Source organism: Polyodon spathula, chromosome 2, assembly GCF_017654505.1.
Source record: "Polyodon spathula isolate WHYD16114869_AA chromosome 2, ASM1765450v1, whole genome shotgun sequence".
NCBI lineage: Eukaryota > Metazoa > Chordata > Actinopteri > Acipenseriformes > Polyodontidae > Polyodon > Polyodon spathula.
In genome coordinates, this window is record NC_054535.1 from 98,124,844 (window position 1) to 98,149,107 (window position 24,264).

At 37.4% G+C, this 24,264-nt stretch overlaps 1 protein-coding gene across 8 annotated transcripts in view; it reads right to left on the bottom strand.

The window, feature by feature from the left end:
• Positions 1 to 6,561: 6,561 nt before the first annotated feature.
• LOC121304785 (ran-binding protein 3-like) overlaps positions 6,562 to 24,264 on the bottom strand; it is a 24,146-nt gene continuing 6,443 nt past the window's right edge. For 2 of the 8 annotated variants that reach the window (XM_041236233.1, XM_041236179.1), the window contains exons 2-15: positions 16,393 to 16,451; positions 15,698 to 15,728; positions 15,344 to 15,421; positions 14,912 to 14,986; positions 14,030 to 14,104; positions 13,738 to 13,877; positions 13,176 to 13,279; positions 12,812 to 12,893; positions 12,289 to 12,403; positions 11,767 to 11,888; positions 9,883 to 10,003; positions 8,496 to 8,638; positions 7,886 to 8,078; positions 6,562 to 6,812 (exon numbers count right to left, since the gene is read on the bottom strand). In XM_041236233.1, coding sequence (XP_041092167.1) covers positions 7,914 to 8,078; positions 8,496 to 8,638; positions 9,883 to 10,003; positions 11,767 to 11,888; positions 12,289 to 12,403; positions 12,812 to 12,893; positions 13,176 to 13,279; positions 13,738 to 13,877; positions 14,030 to 14,104; positions 14,912 to 14,986; positions 15,344 to 15,421; positions 15,698 to 15,728; positions 16,393 to 16,451 — 1,310 coding nt within the window. In that variant the 3' untranslated portion in view covers positions 6,562 to 6,812; positions 7,886 to 7,913. Of the gene's footprint in view, positions 6,813 to 7,877; positions 8,079 to 8,495; positions 8,639 to 9,882; positions 10,004 to 11,766; positions 11,889 to 12,288; positions 12,404 to 12,811; positions 12,894 to 13,175; positions 13,280 to 13,737; positions 13,878 to 14,029; positions 14,105 to 14,911; positions 14,987 to 15,343; positions 15,422 to 15,697; positions 15,729 to 16,392; positions 16,452 to 24,264 lie in introns of all 8 variants that reach the window. The other 6 variants (XM_041236201.1, XM_041236208.1, XM_041236225.1 and 3 more) reach the window with 6 other exon arrangements.

The following is a 24,264-nucleotide window of genomic DNA, read 5'->3' on the forward strand; positions in this document are numbered from 1 at the left end:
GCACTGTGTTGGGTTTGCGCCAGACATAACGCTTTGTATTTAAGCCCTATAGTTCAATTTTGGTTTCACTGGACCACAGAATCTTTTGCCACATCTTTTCAGAGTCTCCCACATGCCTTTTTGCAAATTCCAAGCAGGATTTTACATGTTTTTTTTCATAAATGGCTTCCTTCTTGCCACTCTTCCATACAGGCCAGGCTGCTCAGTTTGGGAGGACGGCCTGCCCTAAGCAGATTCTGGGTGGTGCCGTATACCTTCCACTTCTTAATGATCAACTTGACTGTGCTCCAAGGGATATTCAGTGGCTTTGAAATCTTTTTATACCCCTCCCCTGATCTGTGCCTTTCCACAACTTTATCCCGGAGTTGTTTTGAAAGCTCCTTGGTCTTCATAGTAGTATCTTTGCTTTGAATGCACTACCCAGCTGTGGGACCTGACATAGACAGGTGTATTTAACCTGAAATCATGTGAACCACTTCTACTGCACACAGATTGACTCTATTTAACTTATTGTGTGAATTCTGAAGGCAATTGGTTGCACCTGAGCTTATATAGGAGTGTCATAGCAAAATGGGTGAATACTTATCTAATGAGGACTTCCCATTTCCATTTAAATGCATCAAGATTTCAGGTTGTAACACAACAAACTGAAAATGTCCAAGGGAGGTGAATATTTCCTATAGGCAGTGTATATATTACTGATAACTGAAAATGCTGGTTAATTGCATAAAACTGTGGAATTAAACTATAAAACACAGGCACTTGGGCTGTGCCATTAGCAAAACTCTACTGTAATAGGTATTAATATGATGTGCTTGTGGAATTATTTAAAGTTGGGTTTCAGTGTCTCTTAATAAATTCAGTATGTATTGAACATTTCACCAGCCTAATTATTTGTGTTTACAATTAGAAAAACAGGAACACTATTTTCCTAGTGGTATTAAGGGCAGTTCTAAAGGTTTTCTTGCATTCATCTAGAGGTTATTTTGGGGGAGGATCTGGCAACACTGCTAAAGTTAGATTATTGGACAAAAACAGAGACACAAATTCTCATGTAGCTCATATATTTACAGTACCTATAGAAGGTCTACACCCTCTTGAACTTCTTCCATATTTTGTTGTGTCAGTGCCTCAGAGTTTCATGCATTTAAATGAGGATTTTTTTTCCACTTATCTACATACCATACTCCACACTGTTAAGGGGAAAGAAAGTTTTTATTGAGAAAAAAAAATTATATATTAAAAATACAAAACTGAAAGATCATAATTGGATAAGTCTTTACCCCCTGAGTTAATACTTGGTAGAAGCATCTTTGGCAGGAATTACAGCTGTGAGTCTGTTGGGATGGGTCTCTACCAACTTTGCACACCTAGATTTGGCAATATTTGACCATTCTTCTTTACAAAACTGTTCAAACTCTTGTCAAGTTCCTTGGGGATCGTTGATGGACAGCAATCTTAAAGTCATGCCACAAATTTTCAATTGGATTTAGGTTGGGTCTCTGACTGGGCCACTCAAGGACATTTCGTTCCTTAGCCACTCCAGTGTAGCTTTGACTGTGTACTTTGGATCGTTGTCATGCTGAAAGGTGAACTTCCGTCCCAGTTTCAGCTTTCTTGCAGAGGGCAGCAGGTTTTCCTCAAGGACTTCTCTATACTTTGCTCATTTTTCCTTCTATCCTGACAAGTGCCCCAGTCCCTGCTGATGAGAAACATCCCCATAACATGATGCTGCCACCACCATGCTTCACAGTAGGGATGGTGTTGTTTGGGTGATGCACTGTTTTGGGTTTACGCCAAACATAACACTTTGCATTTAGGCCAAAAAGTTCCAATTTAGTTTCGTCAGACCACAAAACTTTTTGCCACATCGCTACAGAATCTCATGAGTGTTTTTATGAATACTTCAAATGGGATTCAAGGTGGGCTTTTTTGAGTAATGGCTTCTTTCTTCCCACCCTACCGTACAGGCCAGATTTGTGGAGTGCTTAGGATATTGTTGTCACATGACCACTTTGACCAGTCTTGCCATAAAAGCCTGTAGCTCTTGCAAAGTTGCCATTGGCCTCTTGGTAGCCTCTCTGATCAATTTCCTTCTTGCTCGGTCATCCAATTTGGAGGGACGGTCTGATCTAGGCAGGGTCTTGGTGGTGCCATACACCTTCCACTTCTTAATAATTGTCTTGACCATACTCCGAGGGGTATTCAAAGCCTTTGATGAATCACTACAATTTAACACAGGTGGAGGCCACTTAACTTGGTGTGTGATTTTGAAGGTGATTGGTTCCACCTGAGCTAATTTAGGATTGCTACTACAGGGGGGGGGGGGGGGGGGGGGGGGGGGGGGGGGTGGACATTAATCCAACCAAGCTATTTCAGTTATTTTAAATTTTCTACAAATTTCTAGAATATTTTTTTCACTTGGAAGTTGCAGGGTAGGATGTGTAGATAAATGGAAAATATATATATATATATAAATTCACTGTATGTGTAAACGGACACTCCATCAAATTACTATTTCTATTATGCAATTAGCTTCATTGATAAGCTGAATCTCACTGTCTAAAGTCTCAGGACAGCAGATGTGACTGACTGGAGCCAGGATAAGACCCGTGTTTAGCAGCAGTGCTTTACACTTTACTGATGGTTTACAGGGAACACATCAGAAGGATCTGATATATGCTGTTTTGTAAGCGCTCTTCACTGCGGAGTGTGAGGGGTTGTTTTACTTGCACATGTTTGTGCCTGGGACTTCTCTTTTAAAGGTGACCATGCATGCAAACCCACAGAAATGAAATGGAATTAACATGTGCATGGCTTTCTGACTTTTCTGTGAACCTTACAAACACTGCTCTCTGTAAAGCACAGCATTACTCATGTGGTTGTATCATAAAGTGTTACAACAGTCCAGTAAGCCTTTATGAATGTGTTATAAATTGTGCAAACACACTTACTTTTAATACATTTAAATACATTGTATACACCAGAAGTAAGCAACAGAACCTAAAGAGTAGGGCTTTATCGTCTGGTAAGGCCCACGTCGTGTCATTAAGTGTGCCAAGCCAAGGCAAGGGCATTTAACAGAATGAGATGGACCTTACCAGATGGTTGGTAAAGCCCTCTACCAGGGTTGTAGTGCTATATTTTTTCGTGATTTTATGAAGTACTAGTTTTTGTTGCTAATGAATACAAAAGTTGTACCTCCTTATTCTATGAGTGATGCGGTTTGTTTAGAATTCCATCTGTGGTCTGGTGGCCTTCACATAGCTGCTATTCTGGGTACTATATTGCTGCTGACAGCAAACACTATTCTCAATTTTTATTTATTACATTTTTTTCACTTTATTTGCTATATAAATAGATAGACAGCGAGGAAGCAGAATGATTCTACATTGACAGACAACATTAAGAGGGCATGTACAAAAACAGGGGTTTTCTTTCAACAACTCGAAAACAAGGTAAAATACACGAATATTGGATTCCCGTATTTTCAGGCAGATTGATTTGGCACAACGATTAAACAGTTTCAATAACATTTGAGGTCCTTTATCCGAGATTAAACCCCTTCTATTGGCCAATCAGGTTATATCTCCAATCCATTTTGTAATATTTGTTTAAATCTACCCAGGGATGTCCAATCCTAGTCCTGGAGGGCCATTCCACACCAGGGTTAACAGGTAGAATTATATAATTGCCAACTTCAGGGTTTGGATGTATGTTTAATTGGTTGAATTTAACAATTTAGAACATGGTTGGAACAAAAACCAGTAGTGGAAAAGCCAACAAAGTTGTTAGCATTCTCAAGGAATACAGTTATTTTCACATTTTCAAATTCATTTTTTTAGATAGAACCCTTGAGATATGCTTAAATGGGGCCTGGAAACTAATGTAAGCCGCGTAGACTGCAACCGCTGTTTTGCCTGTAAAAACTAAAGAATTATAAGAGGTGGAAAAAGATTATCTAGTGGGGAAAGAATCAGCTGACTGCAGTCTTATCTGGTTGGACTGATCAATGTTATACAATTACAAGATACATTAAGTTGGCTTCTGTCCCAGTACCAAGTGCTCAGGATATTTCCAGTAAGTAAAACATTTAGCCTCTATTCTTAGTTATTCTTACCCGTGGACACTATACTATTTGGACTCTGTTTATCTGCAGTATTAGAATTTTGATAACATAAAGCGTTTGCTGATCAACTTTATCACAGCACTGTATTTTGTGTGTGTTTAGACATTTTACTAACAATTTACTTAGGTTAGGGTTTCCCGGTTTACTTGGAAAGCTCATTGATAATGATCAGGTTAAGGAACTAACCCACTCTCACACAAAATGTATTTGCTTACATACTGTAACGCTTCAATATTAGGGGTAGCGCTCACAGCCAGATTTATAAGGCAGCATATTTATTGGTTGCCTTAGTCACTTCTCTGTGCGTGCTTTTTCTTTTTTTCTTTAAAAAATAAAATATACTATAAACTTCAAAAAGGAAGCAGAAACATCTGTACAAATGTAGAAATCCATTTAGCAGCTTTAATGCATTTGAAAAAGGTAACAATGACAGGACACGTTGCCAAATTTAAACAAGTGGGTTTAGAAAAAGTTCACAATGCACTTTAATATTGAAAGACAGGTCTGACCCGACCCTGGAAAGCTAACATTGTATTTAATAGACATATATTTAAAGCTGCAGTGTACCAAGCCCTGCTGTTCACTTTGTCAACAAGAAGCAGAGTTTATTGTCTGCTCTATTTAACTGTAGTTTTTGCTGCAAATAAGATCAGCTACACTAAACAGACCTGCTTCTGTGTCTACTTGTCATCAACAAGATTTTTGTTTTTAAACTTGTTTGTGACACTGCATTGTTAAGAATATTTTAAAATAACACTTACTAAATGTCTTCTATCTTTTGGTAAATATCCAACACTGCATAATATATGCATTTCTTAAATACATGTCTTAAAGGCAACATAGAAAAATATGTATGATTCCCAATGTAAACACTTGATCCTCTTAAAAAGTATACATTTGAAAATCAGCATTAGCAGCAAAAGCAAAAACATACACACATTATATATGATTACATTAAATATGACATTGACGCTTGGTACAGATTTTAAAGTGGAGTCCAAAACAAGGTACTATTTTCACCAAAGACAATTAACAATGCAGAATGCAAAATATACAAAATAAACAAAACAACAATTAGAGTAAGAACATAAGAAAGTTTACAAACGAGAGGAAGCCATTCGGCCCATCTTGCTCGTTTGGTTGTTAGTAGCTTATTGATCCCAAAATCTCATCAAGCAGCTTCTTGAAGGATCCCAGGGTGTCAGCTTCAACAACATTACTGGGGAGTTGATTCCAGACCCTCACAATTCTCTGTGTAAAAAAGTGTCTCCTATTTTCTGTTCTGAATGCCCCTTTTTCTAAACTCCATTTGTGACCCCTGGTCCTTGTTTCTTTTTTCAGGCTGAAAAAGTCCCTTGGGTCGACACTGTCAATACCTTTTAGAATTTTGAATGCTTGAATTAGGTCGAGACTGTGCAGGTGCCGTTGAGAAATCACAGTACTGTATCTAGCCAGGGTACTTGTATACAGTGCTTCCTCAGCATTTTACATTGATATATTTCTTTATTGTGGCAAAAGCTAAAAGCTTCAACACTGTTTTATTCACCTTTAGTGCTATTACAAATGAAAACCACCAGCAATCATTAACCCCCTTACCAGTTTGCCTCTATTGAAATATCCTTTATCTAAACAAGAGTACTTATAGTACAATTATATAAAAGACTGATATTTTAAAATACATAATAGGCAAATGTTTGTTGATATGAAACATAAATAACAACAATCAAACACAACCCATCCCTCTCTGTAAGAGTTGCCAGCCTCAACCTTTCACACTCATCAATATGATAAGTGAGAACCAGGGGGATTATTTTGAATACATTTACATATTGAGCTTTAATGCAAATATATAGAGAGAAAAATAGAGAATGAGGGCTGAAAAATAAAACAAATGTCCACTTTGATGCCAAATCCTTAGTACATTTTTGAAGTTGTAAAAGTTGGTCTTTTTGTAATGGTAAAGTTTTGTTTTTTTAATTTTTTTTTTTTTTAATTTTATTTTTTTTAATTTTTTTTAATGTTTTTAATTTTTTTTTTTTTTTTTTTTTTTTTATTTTTTTTTTTTTTTTTGTTATTATTTATTTATTTTTTTTTTTTTTTTATATTTTTGTTTTTTTTTTTTTTTTTTTTTTTTTTTTTTTTTTTTTTTTTTTTTTTTTTATTTTTTTAAATTTTATTTTTTATGTTTATTATTTGTTTATATTTTAATTTTTTTTTTTTTTTATTTTTTTTTTTTTTTTTTTTTAAATTTTTTTAATTTTTTTTTTTTTTTATTTTTTTTTTTTTTTTTTTTTTTAATTTTCATTTTTTTTTTTTTTTTTTTTTTATTTTTAAGATTTTGTTTTTTTTTACTTTTTTTTTTTTTTTTTTTTGATTTTTTTTTATTTTTTTTTTTTTAATTTTTTTTTTATTTTTTAAAGTTGTAAAAGTTTTAATGGTAAAGCGAGTAACAAACTGCCCACAGTGTGTTCCACAGACTGAAATACATTTTGATATTCTGTATCTGCAGGCTCTATAGAGAGGTGTATTCGGGAAGGATTTCTTTTAAGCATGACTGAAGGTTTAAGATGACCAGAAAGGAATGCAGTTGTCTTTGACTGTCCAGTATAGCGAGTCCTCTGTAGATGCAAGATGATGTCATCACGTGTAGACCCCAGCTGGCTGCTCTTCCATTTAGACTGGTCTGTAAAATTCAAGAGATCTTTAGTTATTCTCTGATGCATAATGTTATATATGTTAACCCTTATAAAAGTTTATCAAATACATAGTAATGTAATAAATCATAAAGTGCATAATAGGTAACATTGTAAAGACATATTATAAACATTACAAACCAGGATAAGCTATTGTAAATGCATAGTATAACCATGAGAAAAGCATGGTAAACCTGCAAAAATACAATGAAAAAAATAACACTAAAGAATAACATTATTGAGTGAATACAATTCTAGATGAAGTTGAGGACGTTGTATTAGCGTGGGAGACTTATCTCCAAGTACACGCTATGCACCCTGCACATAATTATCTTGTGATAATTTACATACTATATTTGCATTAAGAAATGTAATACAGCGCTGACAAGCCAAGGCAAAAGTAGAATTTTCCCAGAAACCTTTTCCCATTGCTTTATGTTTTACTAAAACATGTGCTTTATCCAGGCGAACACAAACATACCAATGTCTATCAACTTGAAAACAGAAAGATCCTTTCAGAAAGGATCAGCAGCAGCAGACAGGCTGTTGCCAGTAGTGTGTGAGGTATTCTTACAGTTTGTTAAACGGGTCTTTTCTCTTTCCTATCTCAAAGGTATAGGTCCCACTGAAGAAGGACGCCTTCCACACAAAGGCATTTAAGTTGAGCAGGACTATGTGGGATAAACGGCTAAATACAGCGTCACCTCAAACAGCTTCACTGCCAATCAACTCACTCAGACAGTTTGTTAATGAGTTTAAAATCCAGTTGGTGTGCTTTATTACAAGCTTTAGTTGTCAACACACACACACATACCTCTGTACCTCTAACTGTGCTAGAACAGCAATAACAGATAATTTCTTTTCCGTTATGATAATTTAGAGGCACACTACGCAAGTTTCCATAAGGGACTTTGAAAGTACTGTCTCTGTTTGTGAAGCTGCAATCTGTTTCTTGGGGAACAATATGTAAGATTGGCTTATATTTTCTTTAGCTGCAATAACACCAGCAAGCAATGTCAAACATTTTAGACAACAAAAAACAAATACATGTGAACCTCCTTACAGGATCCTGAGCCTCCAAGGCAGGCTCTCTATCGCTCATCGTCCTCACTGTCACAGTGTAGGACAGAGGCTTTTGGCTCAGCCTCCAGCCCCATCAGGTCCTCCTCCGTTTCCTGTTCTCCACAACAGCTCCGCAGCGCAACCAGACGGTGGTGAATAGCCAAGTAGAGACGCGCCGTTTCCTTCGCACAAGCCTGCAATGAGAAGGGCAAAGGTCTTCTGTCATGGCATACCCATGATTGTCTAAACTCTTTAGGACCAGGCATTTTGGGGCTATCAGCACTGCACCAAAGGCAATGCCACCAGTATCAGTTCTATATGTGCCTGTAGGTTTTGAATAACCAGTATGTTTTATAAAGAGAGTTTTATTTATTTATTTATTTTTATACAAAATTGTTAATCTGCTTCAGCACTCAACTCTATACCACATAAGACATTACTAATTTATAACTTGCCATTTTTTATTGTATTTTAAAATATATATCCTAGATACTACAAATCTGATTGCTGTAACTTTAACATTTCGGAAACAAATCTCAACAAGGTACAGTGTTGTAGTTGGGAGCCATAGTGAAGATGCTGGGACACTTTTGTGAACTGCAAGCCCTCACCTGTATGAGGAACACTCGAATGACATGGCTCTCCAGGTCAGTAGCAGTGAAGCACAGTTTTTTCCTTTCCAGCTTAAACACATTCATCTGAGCCCAGAGCTTAGTGTTGAGGATCACCTTCAGGTTACCCTGGTTTCTCATCACTGTAAACCAAAAATGCATCCTTTAAAAACATTTTTTTTTAAATGCATTGCATATTCAGCTATTCAGAGGCTATTGCAAGGCTGTTAAAGGGTAGCATGGTATGGATTTGAAATATAAGAGTTAACTAATGTATAAGAAGGGCTTGAATTTTCTATTTTTTAATTTTCATTATCTTGCAAAATCAGTTGTTTCCAGTTATTAAAAATAAACACCACTCAAACTCATCAATTTTTGTTTCTATAATATATTGCATGTACGTTTCACGAACACGTATACAAATGTTAATTTACTGTGGTTTAGGAAGTGCACATTTAGGATTCAGGCAATATAGAACTTACGCCCTATCACTGCTGGCATATCGATCACACTGTAATGCTGGGGTTCGGATGCAGTTATGAATAATTCAGGTGGATGCAGACAGATTATAATCTTACAGTTTTATTACTGCAGCTTACACATTGTACACATTATTTTCCAACTTCTCAACTCAATTTGTGGTTTATCAATAAAGCTTATTGAATACAAGACTCTTAAATAACTTTATACAAACAATTAGAAGGCAAACATTAATATACTACAGCAAAGCAATACTGAAAAGCAAGCTTAAAGTTAAGAGTTTAACCAACTGATTTATTATAATTGTTATTTTATTAATTGTAATACTGATGTTGTTTTATTAATTTGTTATATATTTTACAAGAATAATACATTTTGTAAATATAAATGTAGTGAATGATTGACGTCATTTAAAATACACTGCCAGTACCCAGGTTTATCGGTTTTAAAAAAATATAAACTGCATTTTCTAAATAGGTCTTTGGGGGTGTTTTTTCTTAGGTTATTATCGGTTAAAAACACAAACTTTAAGGCCTGTGTATGAGTTAACACATTTGCACTATTGGCCATTTTCATAGACCCTGATTTGCACTAGTCTTAGATTACCTTAACTAAACTAACATTAGGTTTTCCAAGATTAGTGCTAATTGGGATCTGTGAAACCAGTGGTACTTCTTTCTCTTCGCACATCCACTGGTGTGCTGTACTTGGAGCTACATGAGGCTTTTAGGAGTGCTTTAAATGTGCGAGTTTAATAAAGTAACAGGATGTGATAACTGAAAATGATACAAACTGAATCTAAACAAGAATACATTTGTTGGGATGACTGTACTGAAGTGGCTCTTGAAGCCGGCACAATCCCTTACAATATCTCAAAATAAATATTCTTCCCATCAGGAAACATTACCTAGTCGGGATTGCAGGTTGCCACTCTCCTCTGTGGCCATATCATTGAGCCTCAGAACTCCCCTTCCTCTCTCCAACCAGGACTCAGTGGATTTCTCAAACACAAACAGCTTGCAGGTAATCTACAAACAATGAAAGAATCATATTCAGGTTTCCAAGCTGGTGGTATGTCCTGTTTGTGAAATTGGGATATATCTTCCCTGTTTTTGACCATAACATGGGACTTTGATTTGTTTTTAAATGCATTAATAGTATACAGCCCAGTCAGTATATTGCTCATGCATTTGTATAGATGGCTGGCAGACATCTTGGTGAAGGGACAGCCTGAAACCAAGATGGCCACCATTTGCAAAGCCACATGAGGATGGCATTGTTTGATTGTGTAAATGTGGGAGTGACTGATGACTATGTTCGTGAAAAGTGTGGAATGTGGCCAGGTGGTGATTGACTGAAAATTGTCAATCAACCCCTGGCCACAAGGTATAAAAGGCAGAACAATTAGTGTTTGAGAGTGTGTAGGAGAAAGTATGAGAAGCGAAAGCCTATGTGGCATACGTTTAAGTAAGGAGTGAAAGCTTGGGTGGATTGAGGTGATTAGGAACATTTATAATTTACACTTTCCCGCCCTCAAACCAGTCTTTTGTTTATTAGGTTTACTGAATAAAATCAGACTTTTCTTTTGTTCCTGAACTAAACCGTGTGCTTGTTTTTGTGTACGGATATATATATATATACCCCTGAATACTGCATTTCTGTTCATATATACTAATATGACACGTATATATAATATATATTATATATATATATATATATATACTATATATATTTTAATTAGTCCTTAAGTTTCCATCAAAATTTGGATTAGCCAGGAATTCAAAGGTAGTTTTAAACCTTCAGAGGTTTGTTAGGCTCATTCATGTACTTAATGTTTTTTTTTTTCTTTTTCTCTGTCAACAGAAACCGTTTGACAGTGTGTGAATACTATAAATCACACATTAAATGTCATTTGCATGCAAAATTCGATCTTTTCATTTGTATAATGCATATTATTACTTAAAATCTGCTACCAAATTGTTATATATAGCAACTCTATATGGCACCATTGCCGTGTATGGAACAGCGTATAGTATCCAAAACACTAGGGCTTCAGTAAAATATGTACTGAATACCGAGTGTAGAAGACAGTGTAAGAGAAGTGCTATGGTAGAATATGTTTGAAGCATACAAAATATATACGCTAACGCTAATCATTTCAATTTAAAAAACTGAGCACCGTCCGCCCCTCTCCCTCCAGCTCCAGTTATCCAAAGGCAAAACTTTGCATTGTACAGCGGAGGCTGTATTGCAAGGTAAATGCCCAGATGACCAAAAAAAGTTTAATGCAAGCTGTGCAAGTGACTGTTGATGTATCATGGAGGCACAACCAATCTCCGGGGTCACTTGACAAGCACAAGTTCGTATTATTATTAATATTTTTAGTAACAGTAAAATGTGACTGTGAAATGATAACCTGCTTGGAACGGTGACTGTTAAATGAAGTTTGTTTTGCCCAAGTTCACTGGAGTTGGTGCTGCTGCAATGCAAGCATACTGTATATATCACAAGCAGCATCAAGTACGTGTAAATAAACATATTGTTTAAATAAAAACATGATTGCTGTTCTATATAACGTATTTTTAAACTACTTTTGCGTTTTATTCCATTTATATATATTACCTATAAAATAGGATTTTCAATCAAATATAAACTAGTAGCTATGGTGATGTCACCAGTAAATTATGCAAATTAATAGCACTGAAGGTTCTAACCTTCAGTAATGTGTTCCGAACCTTCGAAGGTCAAAATGAACCCATAGTTGCAGCCCTAGCATGAAGGATAACTGTACCTGCATGACGTTGCTCTCCCCCTCCTCCCCTGTGAAGACCTCCACCTGCTCCAGCAGGCATCTCTTACTGGAAGCCGCAGTGTACGCTGCTGCAGACTCTCTTAATGTCTGCCTTCTCACTGCTGGGCATTAACACAGCAATAACACGGTTATAGCATTGCACACGCGTACCTCTGATATGTAAAGTAGGTTTACAAACAAACAGAATTCCTCTGTTTGTTTTCAAACCATTTGCAAATAGTTTTTTCTGCTCCTACTATATTTCCCTCCTATAACAGTGTTTTGAATTATAAGAGTGCTATTACATTCTCAGCCACATAGGGGTGATACAAGCTGAAAATACAGCACTGTAACAAAACATTAATAAATACAAATCCTCAAAGTACTGGGATAATGCATGAAATTAGAAATGCTCCGTATTTGCCAGGGCAAAGACAGCATTGTTTTCATGCAGGGTCTACAAGCATGGTCTTCTGTCTTTGTTCATGCTGTAGTTAAGTGTAATTCCCCCACAGTATTTACTTTTGTAAGGTGGCTCTGAGCTTGACGATTCGGACCCATAAGAACTCGATTCTTCACCTAATGATGCATCGTCTTCGCTGTCTTCATTGTCAGAGTCTGAGGTTTTGAGTGGGCTCTGTTAAAAGAAGAAACATATTTAACAGCATTGACAATTAAATGACTGTAACTGGCAGGTCTGGTTACACCTAATTTAACAGAGTACAAAAAACCACTGCATGCAACTGTGGTTTTAAATCACTGGCCATATTCACCAACAAATGAAACAGCAACCGCTCATTTTCTGAAAGAGAAAAAACTATTTTAACCTTATAAAAATTAACAAGAAGCCATCTAGAACAATAATTTAACTGTCCTTGCCTACAACGGTTTCTTGCTAGTTTTAAAGCATATTGTTCTATATATTTTGGAAAATATATAATCCCACAGGGTATATTATAAAATTCCTTACATTCTTTAAACTGAAAGGAACATTTGAGTTGTTTTTGAAAGAAAGTGTTTTGTAACATGAAAATAACACACTTACCAAAACTCTTTCACTCATATTTTCTCCAAATACAAACTCTGCATTGCCATCTATTCTGGTCGTCTTCTGATTTGCAAGGTTTCTGCAGAATACAATTTAATTGTTTGTAGTCAAAGTTCAGTAACTCTTGGTTAGAAAACTAGTCAAACATTTAATGTAATTTCATGTGTCTTTCAAGTTACAATACAGAACTGTATTACTGAAAATCTTGAAATTTCAGTAATCTTAATCTCTGAAAATGATGGTTTAATGTTCAGAGAGAGATGCAGTTTAATGCTAACGCACTACCTAAAACCACCTACAAAAACCAATCGAAAACTAAATCCTCCGACACACTGAGTAATTTATACTAAGTAGAATTTACCCTGCTGCTATTGCTGGAGAAAGCTGAAGAAAGATGCTGGATGTTGATTCCATTTCTACACTTGCTGCATCCTGTGCTGACAAGGCTGATGGCTCCTGAAGCACCTGTAAACCAGAAGCCAAATTCATTAGTTCAGTGAGTGGGTATCTTTAGCTACCAAGGCTATAATTATTGCACCGTAGCTCCAGAAAGCTTCTGCTTGGTTATACAATCCATTCTTGAATGCACTAATCTTAAATGCTGGTACAACAAAGAGAACTGACTTTGCCCCCAAGCAGTGGAATATTAAATGCTGCACTCTATGGCTAATTAAGGAAACTTGTGTTCAAAGGATAATGTAAAGCTTTGACATCGTAACAACCATCAAAGCAGGATAGGGCAGAAAGTGGATTATATAAAACTCAGACCCACTGATGCGATATAGGTGCGTTTTTATACTGTGAGGCATTCAGGGCGAATTCTATTTGTTATATTTTGCTAAATATCTGTGTTTAACATTACCCCATGTGGATCTAAGAGCAGTGTTTAAATATTAGAATCAGAGATGAGACCACTGTAACACCTGAGGGGTTGTTGCTGCACTCACACAGCGGCCAGGTGTCTCCTCACTGGGTGCTGGCTGAGAGAAGCTGTGCAGCAGTGGGGCTTGGAGGACAGCAGGCCACAGGAGAGTCCGTTTCACACTTGGAGGGACAAGCCCTGCTTTTAAATGAAGTAAAAGAGGTACCAGTGTGTATTAGGGCATTCCATAGGAATTAACATCTTTATATGTTTAGATCATTAATAAACTCTTTGTGGTGTATAGTTTCAGATGGTTTTCGTGCACATAGAAATGCAAGCCAATTATTTCTTACCTTTTTCTGTGCTGCTGTTGTCAACATTCAATCTGCTGAGCAAGCTTGATGGCATAAACACATTATTTCCAGCAACTACAAAACAACAGAAAAGGCATTTCTTTTTGTGTAGTAATGTCTTTAATGTGTTTCCTGTTTAAGGAAGTCCATCAATTATGACAAACATTGAATAAAATACCACAAGATTTATGTTCAAAATGAGTGCAGTCTATTAAATTGTAAGGGTTTTTACATTGCCTTATTGCAGCTAAAATCAGTGTATCATGTTACCGGATTCATAATGACAGTCTGAAGCGCCTTTCACACTGGCACTCCTACCCGGTTCTGGACCCGAGTTCTGGCTACCCGGGTCACAATCCCGTGTAGTGTGAAACCATGTAACTGGGTGGTACCCGAGTTGGCCCCAGTCCCAGCAACCCACTTCAGGACATGAGTCGACACACTTTGACCTGGGTTGAGGGGACAAAATGCATGTTGGCCGTTCATAAGCCGACGAAATAACAAACAGGGCCATGCCTGCGTGAAGGTTTCACTTCTGCAAGGACCATTTCTGTTTAGCCATATTTTTTGTTGACTGAGACACAGCATGAGCCAGATTGCAGCAGGGATGAAGAAGATTTTGCTGTAATCAATATTTGCGCCAACGGTTCAATCCAGAGAAGCTTGGATGGAAGCGTTCATAACAAGCTGCTTCCGGGGCATTGATACACGCATTGTGTACCAAGACAAGATCGTCTGTCTGTCACCCAGGTCAACCCTGCTTTATCAAATGCAGTGTGAAATAGTGTTGCCGACCCACATGACACCAGGTCCTGACCCGGGTAGGTTCTGACTCAGGTAGGGCATGCCCGTGTGAAAGGGGTAACTGAAGCACAGTCCTACCTGGCTTTTGTGGAGGGAAGGAGAGGATGCAGCTAAATGAAGAGGATCTCACTCGTTTATCTCTGCAGTTTGAATCTGCAACACAAGATCAAAATATGTTAAAAGGAAACTCTGTGTCATGGTCATTGATTTATGTTGCCCCTTTAGATGATGTTTAGGATGTCTTGCTTGTGCTCCTCCAAGCCCTAATGTTTAATTTAGTGTTCAGTGGCCCTGTGAAATATGGGATTTTTTTTTCATTATAAAAAATTTGAATACATTCAATAACTGAATACTAAGCTCAATGTGCAAATTACTGAGGCAAAATAGTGAAATCATTTTAGACACAACAAAATGTAATTGTTGTATGTTGTATGTTTATACTGCCACACATAGCAGGGTAACAGCAGGTAAAATGGAAAATACTGTGGAATAGGTAAACCTTAATCTTACCGGCTTGAATATGTGAGGCTGTAGAGGAGTAGGTAAAAGAAGTGGATCTTCCACGTTTTTCTGCTGGGACTCCCAGGCCTGTTGGAGATTAAAACATGAAATACAGGTATATTCAAGAACGAAAATAAACATGGATTTATAGACAATGCAGTATTCATTTTAAAAAACCTCTCTCTATATTAATGGTTTAACAACAATAGACCCCACCCCTGCAATTTGAAGCCGACAATACATGAGCTGGCAATTCATTATTGGGTGTAGTTATTAAAAGGTTTTCATGATATTTTTTTTTTTTTACAAATCAGTATTAAAAAAAAGGAACACATTTTCTAACGGCGTTACACCATTACCTACCACTTTCACATTTGGAGTCCTCAGCTGGCCTCTGCAAAAAAACAACAAAAAAAAAAAAGTACATTTAAATTGTCTTCATTTACAATGCTTGTTAAAGTTTAAATTTCAGCAGAAACATGGTTTAAATTGATTATCTCCTCTTTCATTTAATTTATTTTAATTAAAAAGCAGGTCAAACAGAGATCACACTTCTTGTTTATTATTTACATCTGAAATTAATGGTGTTGAGTTTTACTCAAAACTCACAGTGATGGCAAGAAATGCCATCAAAATACTGTAGACTACAGTTGATCTGTTACGACTGCTTAACATTGTAAGATGTATCGAATAAACAACACTGAGGAATAACTACAAACTAACAGAATGCATATGCCTTCAACGTTTGTTTTAGGGTAATGATTACTGCTCTGAGTCTTGGTGGGGCCTCCCTTAATAACCACTGCCTAGCTCTGCACTGGCATGGAGGTTACATGGTCTTGAATGCTCTCTATGCAGCCTCATGCAGAACCATTACCTTCTTCCTGAGTATCTTTTACATGAGGCGATGAAGCAAACTACACTATAAATCTAGGGTAATGTAAAGTTCACGGGGACTGCAGGACCTGAAGGCCTGCGTGACAAGGGGTAAAACCTACATCACGGACGACCACTCCCTTTCCTCCACTGCATTACGCTGCAAAACAGACGTCAATTACCTTCAAGGTTTGTTCTTTCTTGTGAAAAACAAACACTGGAGGAGCGATCCCTGGGTTCTCTGAAAGCACATAAGATGTAAGTTTACATCTCCAAGTATGTACAGTATATACATAAGCATTGCAGGAATTAGCCGTTGGCCTGACATCCATTCAGCACCTAAACATTAACCTGCTGCAGCCAGTCACAAACCGGTTCAATCCATACTCAGGCGGATGTGCTGCCAGCTGAGGATTATATTGATGCGTGATGCAAATGACTGACACTGTCCAATCCATTAGGGCCTAGTAACGACTATCCCCTGCATGTCATAATCTAAATCCAAGAACAGGGTAATTGTCAGTTGTTGCTCTGGAATCATTAACTTTTTGATTTATTGATTAAGCCAAAAGCTAACTGATAGCTCTGAGGTCAAGCTGGTTGAATTTGTGGTTTTCTAATGCAAGATACATTTCGTACACTGATTTTTGTTCAGTGTAGTGTCATCTGCGATGCTATGCCGACATGTTTAGACAGGTACTTTTGTTATCATTTCACAAGGTTCTGAATTTTATCAGTATGCAATTGTACTTGCAATGACAAACTGCTTGAAAACATAATTCAATCATGTAGCAGAAGGGTCACAAAAGTGATCTAATTCCACAAGCAAATTCCCATCTTTCCCTAGAGGGTTGGCAGTGCTCCAGATAAGGGGTGTACCGTTGTAATTGCCGACTGAAAAACAGCCACTTACACCCCACAAAAAATACTAAGGATTTGTTGCACAGCCATGGAAAAACAGATACGGCCCCTGTCTCCTTAACGGCAGTACACAAAGGATGTGTTTAGTTTCTCTGCGACCGCCAGAAGCTTCTACTGGTGCACTCAAGAATGAGCAATTCATTCATGCTACAACCAATAACTGTCTAGATTGTGTATGCGTTAAGAAAATAACGTCTAGACCCTCCTTTCTTATTACCACACTTTAAAAGACCTTTTAAATACTGTTGCAACAATTAAAAACTATATATATATATATATATATATATATATATATATATATATATATATATATATATATATATATAAAAATAACACACACACACACACACACACACACACACACACACAGTACCAGTCAAAAGTACCCTTGCTGGAAACTAGGTTTTTTTCATAATTGACAATGTTTTACGTCGTCTACGTTTCTGTAAATACTTGAAAATGAAAACATGTTACAATATACAAAACAAAATCTAAGGAGTATTGTCTAATTGAAAATTGTCTCTAAATCTTGCATTCCTCAAAATAGCCACCCTTTGCCTTAATAACAGCCCGTGGAAGGGTAGTGGGTAATTCACTGACACAGGAGACAGACAGGTGAATTTGGCAACACTGCATAGGTGCCCAGTTTTATAGTCCCGCAGATGGCGCTGTGGGTCCGTGGTCTGATTTACCAACAATGGTAAACAGAACCACGGGCATACCAAGCGATGGTGCACAATACCGGCACCCTTGCAGGTGCTTCAAAACAATAATTCAAAACAGAAGGCACAAAGAAACAGGGAAAATAAAACAGTAACAAAAACTACAAAGAAAAGGTGCTGCACTTTGCAGCGATATCCCGGTCGCTGCTGCCCGTGCGACCCGGATCACCGTCCTACACTGTCGGCTCACTAGCCTGCTCTGATATACTCATCAGGGGTCTGCCCAAGGGTTCCCCGCCCTCAATATCTCGCTCTGAACCTCCGTTTCTTTCTCTCCCACTGGTTCTCGGTCGTTGACCAGCGCTTCCGCACTCTCGGCGCGTTTAACAGGGCAGATCTGAGGAAACAACAGAGCGTTAATTTATAGGGCCAACAATCTCCCAATCTCAGCCATTCAGAGAGGGGGAAAGTCCACACACCCACTTTCCCACCTCCCCGTGTCACTGCCATGACTCACAGGCGGTTGTTGGACGACTGCCGCCCTCTTCCTGCAGCCCGTGAACACGCCAGCAGAGTCAGCACAGATCTCTCCCTGTTACACAGCCTCACAAACACGAGGCATTCGGTTAACAAGTTTCAGCAGGAAATCACCCGACATGTCTTCCCAGCTCTTCTGCAGCAATTCCCAGAGATGTAGGGTACTTGTGGGTAGCTTTGCTTTGACTCTTCTGTCCAGTTCGTCCCATACAAGTTCTATGAGATTGAGGTCTGGAGACTGGGCAGGTCAGGTCATTAAATTGAGTTGTCACTTTCACATTCCTTCTTCGACTTGGTAAAGATCAATAAGCAAACACAGCTGTCAACACTGATGAAACACATTGCAAGTAAGGAACATGTTGTGGCCGAAAACATACACCTTCACATCGATAATTGCAAAGCATATGACATGGTTTATTTAGATTTCCAGAAAGCTTTTGACAAAGTCCCGCACAAAAGATTAATTCTCAAACTGAACGCAGTTGGGATTCAAGGAAACGCATGAACATGGATTAGGGAGACATTAACATGTAGAAAACAGAAAGTACTGATTAGAGGAAAAACCTCAGAATGGAGTGTGGTAACCAGTGGTGTACCACAGGGATCAGTATTAGGTCCTCTGCTATTCCTAATCTACATTAATGATTTAGATTCTGGTATAGTAAGCAAACTTGTTAAATTTGCAGACGACACAAAAGTAGGAGGAGTGGCAAACACTGTTGCAGCAGCAAAGGTCATTCAAAATGATCTAGACAAGATTCAGAACTGGGCAGACACATGGCAAATGACATTTAATAGAGAAAAGTGTAAGGTACTGCACGCAGGAAATAAAAATGTACATTATAAATATCTATATATTTATAATGATACTGAAATTGGAGAAGGAATCTAGGAAAAAGACCTAGGAGTTTTTGTTGACTCAGAAATGTCTTCATCTAGACAATGTGGGGAAGCTATAAAAAAGGCTAAAAGATGCTCGGATACATTGTGACAAGTGTTGAATTTAAATCAAGGGAAGTAATGTTAAAACTGTACAATGCACTAGTAAGACCTCATCTTGAATATTGTGTGCAGTTCTGGTCACCTCGCTATAAAAAAGATATTGCTGCTCTAGAAAGAGTGCAAAGAAGAGCGACCAGAATTATTCCGGGCTTAAAATGCATGTCATATGCAGACAGGTTAAAAGAATTGAATCTGTTCAGTCTTGAACAAAGAAGACTACGCGGCGACCTAATTCAAGCATTCAAAATTCTACAAGGTATTGACAATGTCGACCCAAGGGACTTTTTTGACCTGAAAAAAGAAACAAGGACCAGGGGTCACAAATGGAGATCAGACAAAGGGGCATTCAGAACAGAAAATAGGAGGCACTTTTTTACACAGAGAATTGTGAGGGTCTGGAATCAACTCCCCAGTAATGCTGTTGAAGCTGACACCCTGGGATCCTTCAAGAAGCTGCTTGATGAGATTCTGGGATCAATAAGCTACTAACAACCAAACGAGCAAGATGAGCCGAATGGCTTCCTCTCGTTTGTAAACTTTCTTATGTTCTTATGTTCTTAAAAGCTATAAAAAAAAAAAAGTGTGAAGCACAGTTATTACATCATTATTTTTGTTTATTATGACTACATGTTTGCTTACTTCACTCAGTAAATGAATCCTGTGCAAAATTTCACCTTAAAAATAAAAAAAAGTAATTGTACTAATTATGACTTATTATCACAAAAATGTAGTACTGCAGTTCATAAGCAATTTAAAATTACTACTGCTGACACATTTCTGGGAGTGGCTACTTCTGACAGAAAAAAAAATGATCTGGAGCACCGTTTGGGGCAGAAAAACAGACGAATCCCCCACCTTCTGGGACAAAAACAGCTTGTCAGTCCTGCATCGCAAAACAATAAAGCATAATGAAAAACAAACGTTATTTTGTGGCAGTTTTCCCAATCAGTGTTTTAGAAAATGAAATGCAGGGATGGAAATAAGCCTACTACTGCACAACACCTTCACCCATTCCAGGTTTTACTACATGCTTGATTAGCCATAGTGTACAGGTAACAAGCCCAGGTGTGTCTTATTAAGCAAAAACCAGGAATGGATCAAACTGCTATGCGATGGGAGTCTTACAGTAGTTCCATCCCTGAAATGTTACTTTTCTGCAGAACTCTAAAACTATTCTGTTTACAGGCCTATCTTGCTGAAATGCCACACTGTTAATATTACCCAGAACAGTGAATGACTAGTCCCTCCAGTGCCAGAAACCATTATGCAATAATCTCTTGCAAACCCACACTGTACTGGAACAAACACTTCTCTGGCAAACTCTGCAGTCAGTGGGTTGTTAAAGATATAATCGCATGGTGGGTTGTTAAAGCTATAACTGCATAGCAAAAGACTGGCTGACTAGGCTCTTGCATTCATCCCAGCTCAGTCCAGTCTAGAGCACTTGCCTCATCATAATGACACAACTGGACACCTTTAAAACTAAGCAGCACAGTGACGGAATTGTTGCCTAATGTTTAATGGTAATATTATCACACTAGATGCATTTTGCATTATATATTATATATATATATATATATATATATATATATATATATATATATATATATATATATATATATATATATACTTATGGTATAATAGACTATAATAATTTTAATACATAAAATGTATTTTCTCGCCACAAACTCCCTAGCCAATAATGTCTGTGGCTAAGATGTCAGCAACAACAACCCCCCAAACAGGCTTTTAAATGGGGCTGTATTCCGTGCTTTTAAAATCAATTTTACCCAAAAAAACTGACCTGTAAACAATAACATTTTCTGCTGTACATATTAGGCATTTAAATCACATCATACCCACTCCCACTTTGGGTATCGGCTATTGCTAACAGTTCTACAAGAGGATTTCACAACCGTTAGGACAGAATGTGACAGCTACAAATCAATGTCAGGATCATAACATTAATAATTCATAAGCATTTGCCAGCTTTTGAATGACAAAACTATTAAAACTAATGTTCAAAACGAATCTGTTGTAGTTAAAAAATATGATAATGTATTATACCACTCTCAGTATGATCCTTACAAATCACCAGCACCAAAATAATTTGGAAATACTAAAACATACTTAACTATCGAAAAGTATTATTTCCTGAAACATTTGTCACTGAACTTATGAAACTTCTGTTAGTATTTCTAAGCACTACATAGGGTTTTATGGGTGGATGAGTCCCCATCCTAACTTTAATATCGAACTTTGTGTGCTCCAGATATAGACTACCATACACTGTCATTCAACACACACAGTTATTCATTCAGATCCACCAAGCCTGGTTTTACCACATTTATGACATCAGTCACTTAGAATGTATTCAGAATGCTGTAAACTGCCTTTAACCTGATTCTATTTGAAAATTAGGCCAAATAGTTTGTTGAGGTCAGTCCTGTGTTTGTACACCATGACATGCCAAGGTTTAGGCAGCTGTCTGGCCCATTCAGTCAAGAAGAGGGGGACTGTCAAAACCAGGCCTCGCAAACACTGACTGTGAGGTGGCGGCTGCCGTCATTCATGCCTCATAGCATACTGAAATGACACTTGCAGACAAGAAGAATGTCAAGGACGTTGATTAACACCTGCATGGAAAGTAACCCAGTAACTGACATTGCTGGCGCTTTCTTGAGCTAAAGCTTTCTCTTGCAGGTACCTCCATTTAAGGGAAAGATGTCATGAGCATTCCAACTGACCCCATAATTCCATTCACTAAATCAAAGCAACAGTATTTTGTACACTGCCCTCCAACAAGTATTGGGAGAGATGACTGGGCCTGGGCATTTGTTGTCCACTTTATCGTAAGTAGCCCTATTCCCTCAAAAAATCATGGTTTCCATAGATATAGATTCATCTTCAACTTAATCTACATAAAATATTATTCATTTACTAGCAATGAGAAAGCCATTGAGACATTTATTTTACTTCCAAAAACCATCCATACCTGCCAAGCATAGGCATAACTTACAAGGGACACATGTGCCCCTCACTTATTCAATGATAAGGAAATATCCCCTTCACATTGCTCACTAGAGAGTGACATTAAGATGGGACTCCTGTGGGACTCCCACGGTACGGGAATACATTTCTCTTTGTGTTTGCGGGAATGGCTGGAAACAGACATTAAACTGGTGGGAATGTGTGGGACTGGGAATAAAGAGTTTTAAATGTCATGAGAACAGATGGGAGAGGAACTGAAGACTGCGGGAAGGGATGAGCGCAAGACTGAAGGCTGCAGCAGTACCAAACTTTAGTTTGTCAGACAAGCTACAAGAACTTTAGATGTTGTAATATTAAACCAACCAATTTGAAATGCTATAAAATTGAACCAATCAAATGTATACTCAGACTTCTGGGTATACATATATTTACCAAGACACACTATAACCCTTGTATTAATGACACTCATTTTAATTGACAAACTCCATTTTTCAATTCAATTCGACCTTGCTTGCTTGCTTGCTTCAAGACCACTAAAAAAACACATTTTAAATATGTCAACCTCAGCAAATAATTGGATTAAATAAACTTATTGGGAGTTCAAGTTGGAGTGAAACTCAAAAAGACTGTGGCCCTCAAGGTATTTTTTTTTCCTGTTATCAACGCATTTTGCATAATAAAATGGTAGAAGTAGGTTTGTGTGGTTCTTGTTATTCTTGTAATAGGTAATATGGCAGTAGTGAATAACATTTAAAAAATTAAACTAGGAACAGGACGAGAATGAAAAACACAAGAAAAAAAGGGTAACCTGAAAAATATCCTACCTGAAAGGTATGTCATACAACGGCTTAATAGTGGGCCGACAACAGCAGATGGAAGTATAGTGCAGCAGCGAAGCTGCCAACCTCCTCCTCGCAAGAAAAATAAACAACAGTTGATCCAGAGTAAAAACATAAATTAGAGATGGATTTTGGAAATGTAAAATAACGGCAAATACAAGGTGTATAATACATGTATTGTAAACCCGGTACCCAGTCAGTCACCTTTATGTGATTTTTATGATCCAGCTACTTGGCCTGACTTTTGTACCAAACAGCTAAGAGTTGAAATCATGATTTGTACTCATTTTTGGAACAAAATTTAAATTAGATTTATTTTAGGTTGAGGTGTGTGTGTGGGGGGGGGTTACTTCACAGTCTTGCATCAGGATCCTAGCAGCGGACCTCATTCCCGTTGCATAAACTTCACATCAATAGCAATAAACTAGCTTGCATAATCTTAACTGGCTTGCATGGGCTTGTACTATTCCTCTGGCAAGCTATGACTATGTTATAAAAATGTCCTGCCAGTTACACTGCTCTAAAGCTCTGTTTGTTTAACTGCAGCTGGAAGCACCATGGCCCTCCCTAAGCACTGGTTTAGACCAGGTTGTACCGGATCTAGCTAGCTCGGCTCTTTCTTGAGGGAGTGAGAAACCAACAGCTCATGGTTGTGCAAACCTAACAAAGCTTAAAGAACAGCAGCAGCTGTGAGTGGAATGATTCTCCAGGCCTGGCCTTGAGTGATTGTATTCAATTCTTAAGCAGAATTCAGACCATTTTATTTCATTGACTATGACTGCAAACATGTTTGGCTCTTTGAAGAAAATCATTATAGAACATGTACTGTTATAACACTTATACCCAGTGACAAGAATGATGTATTCCTTATACTTAAAGAATGGTGTTAATTTAGCCATGTGGTGTACAGTATGATTGTTAACAGACTAGCGTTAACAGGCTAATATTAAGAACACTCCATTCAGTCATTTATTTATTGGTATGGTATAGGGTAGACATGTTTGCTAACCTTTTAAAAGTATCTTAATATATTATATGTATGTTAAGTATTAAAATATACAATACACATATTCAATTATATTTATTATATATATATATATAT